The following is a 5,000-nucleotide window of genomic DNA, read 5'->3' as shown; positions in this document are numbered from 1 at the left end:
TTTTAGAAATTAACTGGGAGCAGCTTTCTGGAGGATTCACTGTGTTTCTTTCACAAGGAGATGTGAAGTATGCCAAAGATCATGGAGTGGCTAAGCTGGGAGAAAATGTAAGAACTATTTAAATTAGTTTTTGTTACTGACAGCTAGCTGTCATGATTTTGTCGTCACGCTACTTACAAGATAATGGTTGATTTTTTTAGGGAGATATCAAGGACATTATCTTCAGAGAAAGTGAGGATAAAATAAGAAGCTTTGCTCTGGATAATGGCATGGTCCCTGTGGTGAGGCTTTTCTTTAGCATCTATAAATTTAGCATGGACTTTTGTGAAGTGGAGAGGTGTGTTAGATGGGTAGACTGGGAAGGAAAAAAGTATGTAGGCTGCAAAGATAACACATCGTAACTGAGAGATGTGACATAAAACCAAAAAAAGATAGAGGGGATGGTTCTTTGGTTTTTTCTTGTTTTTCTGTTTCTGTGGTATGCTTGTGTGATGCTTTTTGACTTGAAATAAATGTATATATTTTCAAAGTGAGGGTTATTGACAAAACATAGAAGTGGGGACCAGGGGTGGAAATGTGACTTGGCTTTGATTCCCCGTTCCGGCGTCATATGTGGGTTGAGTTTGTTGTTGGTTGACTGTTCTCTCCTTGATTTGAGAGGTCTTTCTCGGACTGGGTACTCCAATTTTCCCCTCTCCTCAAAAACCAACACCGTCAAATTCCAATTTGATCTGGAATGCACGGCCACATGTTGAACGAGCTCCTGAGGGCTCTTATAGTGTTCCGTGGGTAAACAAAACAAACAACAATAATTTACAATATTACTTACTGGACAATTAAAGCAATAATGAAGCTGTAATGTACAATAAGCCACTGACAGTAAGGTTGTGTAGGGTATCTATAGTTCTTTGTTTATTGATTGACAGGTCAGTGGTTGGGTGTACATGGGTAGCAAAGTGGCTTTCAAAGTGTTGAGTCTCCATGTCTATCACCCTTTGGATGCTTGCAGCTACTATGGATTGGATAATGGTGCAGAGCCTATTCAGGTATAGTAAGTTCTTTCCTTTCCCTCTGACATGTGTAAAGTAGAAGATGAGCAGAATATAAATATGTAAAATGATTGTGTGAACTAAAAAAATAACAAAATAAAACTAATTACATACATGTAAGTCATAATTGACTTCATGGAGTGCAGAATTTGTATCTGTCAGAGCTCTTGAGGAGATTGTTATTGGCCCTTTTTTTACCCTTTTTTTTTTAGGTAGGTAAGTCTTTTCTATTTTTTAAATATTCCACTGGCAAATGATATCCTGAATGGAGCATTCCATGCTCTAATCAAGAGACTACAGCTTGGAATGGAACCTTTATCATACTTATACATCAGGCCCCAGTTGTTCAAACGATGGATAGCGCTATCCACCAGATAAATCACTATCCAGCGAATAAACACTAGCAAAACCAATTGAGTTATCCAGTGGATAGTGATTTATCTGGCAGATAGCGCTATCCATTGTTTGAACAGCTGGGGCCAGGCCTTGGTTGTTCAAATGATGGATAATGCTATCCTCTGGATAAATCGCTATCCAATGGATAAACACTAGCCAAACTAATTGAGTTATTCAGTGGATATGTTGCAGGTAATTTTTGGTTTCAGGTTATTTTATTTTTACTAGGTTAATATTTTTAAACTAGGTATTTTTTTTAAACTAGGTAAATTTTCTTTTAACTGGTTTATTTTTATCATCTGTCTAGAAAAGCGATTTTCCTTTTTTGCAGATGTTGTTAAAAAAAAAGGCTTGGCTTTTTATAGGGTCTGAAAAAGAACACGACATTCATTTTCTTCATTGTACTTCTCCTACCCCTCCCTGATCTTCCCCATTATCTCTATCCTACCCCACCCCACCCTCCCATAACAGATCTATCTTCCCTTACCTTCCTGGATCTGATGACCACTCCCTTATCCACTTGACCACACAAGCAACTTGTGCAAATTCCCCATAATAATTTATAATTACGGTAAATATCTTATTCTTCATCCCAGGCTACTCGCGGTGGCAAGACATTTTTTATCTGTTTGCTATAGCGTTTGACGACCTAATTTTTGGTCGCCAATGGTCTAGAAGTGAATGATCCTTTCCTTTGTTTTCAATGAGAGTAATAATAAATTGCTTGTTTTTGGGAACACAACATTTGTTCCCCTCTTTCAAAACATTCATTGGGACACATCATGAAGGGTTCGCTTAAAAGTAACCAAAATTCTCTATATACAGCTGTAATTCCACAGGAATTCTGTCATTCCCAGGGGATTTGTTAATTTGAAAATCTTTTAGGATTGACTTGCATTCCTCTGGAGTTATATCCCCTTCGCACAAGTGCTTTTGTTCTTCCGCAAGTAAGGACTCAGTTGTCTGCGTCTTGTTTGCACTCTTATCACTACTTGTATACAAGTCTTGAAAAATCGTTTTTGTTCAGAAAGTATGTTGAAAGGATCGGTTGTGATAGAACCACATATTTTCATTTCCGCATGTGCCTTTTAATATGGTTCCTTTTCACTTAGTTAAGAAAATATTTGGTGCCTCTCTCACCATGTTTGTCACCATGTTCGTGCCAGCGAGCCCGTGCACTAATCATAATCTTCGTAAAATAGTTCCAGATTTTCTTTGGCCGAATTCAAAACATCTACATTCACCTCATCAGCAACAGAATGAACATTCTGCTTAGCTTTAATTTGGTATATTCAGATTGGAGATTGATTTCTATTAACATAACCTGAAAACTTACTACATCCACCTTGGTGGATATACTACTAAATTATTATATTAAAGACATTGTAATTATTAATATGATGATGGTCACTGAAGTGGTCACTTTCTTTTCATAGTTGTCCATGATCTTTGACATTCTGCTTTGCATGGCTGAGGATGTTACTGAATCAGCTTTTGTTGAAGGAGACAGAAGTGGAACATATGGGCGTGGCATCCAGTTGGAGACAAGTCGAACAACAGAACAGGAAGCCATGCTGATGAGGAGTGCGAGAGCACAGCTCTGGAACAAACTACGAGGGTGTCAGTTGAAAGGAGGTGAACGGCTTGAAGATATGACAGTAGAAGATGAACTAAGTTGGACAAAATGATAATTACTAGAACTAAATACCACAGATAAGCCGCACCCTGAGTTTAAAAGCTCAATATTTAGGGATCGATCTTTTGATGATTTAATTTGCTGTCTAAATAAGACTCAAAGAAACATTTTAACCCTCCAAGTTGGTTATGTTGAAATAATAGCGACTTTAAGATACGGCAACCACAGACTACGGTTGGACGCAAGGTTTTCTTACTATGGCGCACTGGGCCGAGCATAGAAGGAGTGGCGTGAAAATACAAAGTTCAAGAGCACCTCAGCGGAAATATTAATCTCCCCACCAAAAGCAAAGATGTTTTACCATCATCAGTCTGACTTCAAAATTTCGCTTTTTATTTGCCAGGCAAGATGCGCAAAGTTATTGAATTGGGACCCACGATCGTAATGTGAGAGGCATGGGTCTATTCTCGATTTTACTTCACAAACAGCTTTGCATTCCTGGGGCCTGTTTCACAAAAAAACCAAAAAACAACTAAAACAGTTGCAAAGTTTCATGACTTGAAGCGTTTTCTTTTTGAAGTTACACTGAAAGCGTTTCATGTCACCCGAAACATGCTCAAAAAGTTTCGCGACTGTCGAGAAACACCCCCCCCCCCCAGTTTTCAAAGAAATTTTGCCGATTGCAAAACAGTTTGTGACGTATAATCGAGAATACCGGTAGACCCATGCCTCGCATATCACAGTTGTGGGTCTAAAAGACATGCTGCTGTACTTCTGTTAAGTTAACATGGCCTGCATGGCAGTCAGAAAAAGTGAAGTTCTGGGTAACAATGGTGATATACATTTGCTTTCGATGGGGAGATTTATATTAGGAACAAATAATATTTAACATTAGGTGCACTTTGATCGTAGACTTCGGACACCAGACTACAAACAAAGTGTGAAGTAAAATCCAGAAGAAGCTTGCTTCAGTTTTCGTATTTTGCGTCAATCAAGAATGCTTTTGAAAAGGTTTGACATGCCTTTGTTTACTCTTTAGTGGAGGAAATAATCGAAGAAGAATTCGTGCTTCTGTTTGATGCCTACAAGATCAGTAAACAATCTATTTAATTTCCTGCCAAACTACTTCGGTACAAACATACAAAGCTGTTTATTTACATTTCCACTTGGGCAGAAGTAATTTTAGTCCAGAAAAGACAGAGAGTCTTTAACTCGTATGTTTGTTTCTCACGTAAAGTAACAGCGAATTGGCTGCCAAAATCAGTAAACACAACGTAGCCGTAAAGTTGTTAACTTTTTGGAGTTCAAAAGCACTTGAATTTGCTCCAGATGTGGTGTTTCGTGTATGTGATAGAACGCATCAAGTCCTCAGTAAAACTTTATTTTCTCATACAATATTTTATGACTCTGTATTTACCTTGAATGACCTTGATTACAGTACGAGAAATTTGCCGACTACACACACCGTCGCAAGATTTTTACCGTCGCCATCTTGCGATAGTGGGAAGTGAGAGCACATTTGTCTCGTTCCAGTCGTAATTTTCATCCCGTCCGTAGTCGCCGTATCTTAAAAGTCCCAAATATGTCAACATGTTTGCAAACAAGAGTGCTTTTCCTGGTGAAGGTTTTCCCCTGGCCAGCATTTTTTCAATGAAAGCTATTTAATTCCGTAATATTGAAAGCTCACTGTCAGCGAGTTCTGTTGTTTAATATGTAGTTTGCTTAGTAACCAGTCATTTTTAGGAGAAAGAAAACTGGTGAAAACATGTTCGAGCTCTCAAAGATCGGATCGTGTCATACCTTATTGAACGGGCTTCAGGATTAGCCAAAAGAACAATAGAACGAACAAAGATAACAATGAATTTAGCACAGAAAACAGTAGGAAGTAGGACACTATACAGCCAATGAAATATAGTGTT

At 38.3% G+C, this 5,000-nt stretch overlaps 1 protein-coding gene across 2 annotated transcripts in view; it reads left to right on the top strand.

The window, feature by feature from the left end:
- Nucleotides 1-5,000, top strand: part of LOC138012415 (L-fucose kinase-like) — a 64,663-nt gene that overhangs the window by 23,454 nt on the left and 36,209 nt on the right. For both annotated transcript variants that reach the window (XM_068859278.1, XM_068859210.1), the window contains exons 6-9: nucleotides 7-107; nucleotides 201-281; nucleotides 927-1,046; nucleotides 2,882-3,080. In XM_068859278.1, coding sequence (XP_068715379.1) covers nucleotides 7-107; nucleotides 201-281; nucleotides 927-1,046; nucleotides 2,882-3,080 — 501 coding nt within the window. The remainder of the gene's footprint in view (nucleotides 1-6; nucleotides 108-200; nucleotides 282-926; nucleotides 1,047-2,881; nucleotides 3,081-5,000) is intronic.

The sequence above is a fragment of the Montipora foliosa genome, chromosome 1 (genome assembly GCF_036669935.1).
Source record: "Montipora foliosa isolate CH-2021 chromosome 1, ASM3666993v2, whole genome shotgun sequence".
Classification (NCBI taxonomy): Eukaryota; Metazoa; Cnidaria; class Anthozoa; order Scleractinia; family Acroporidae; genus Montipora; species Montipora foliosa.
This window is presented reverse-complemented; position numbering and strand designations above follow the sequence as displayed.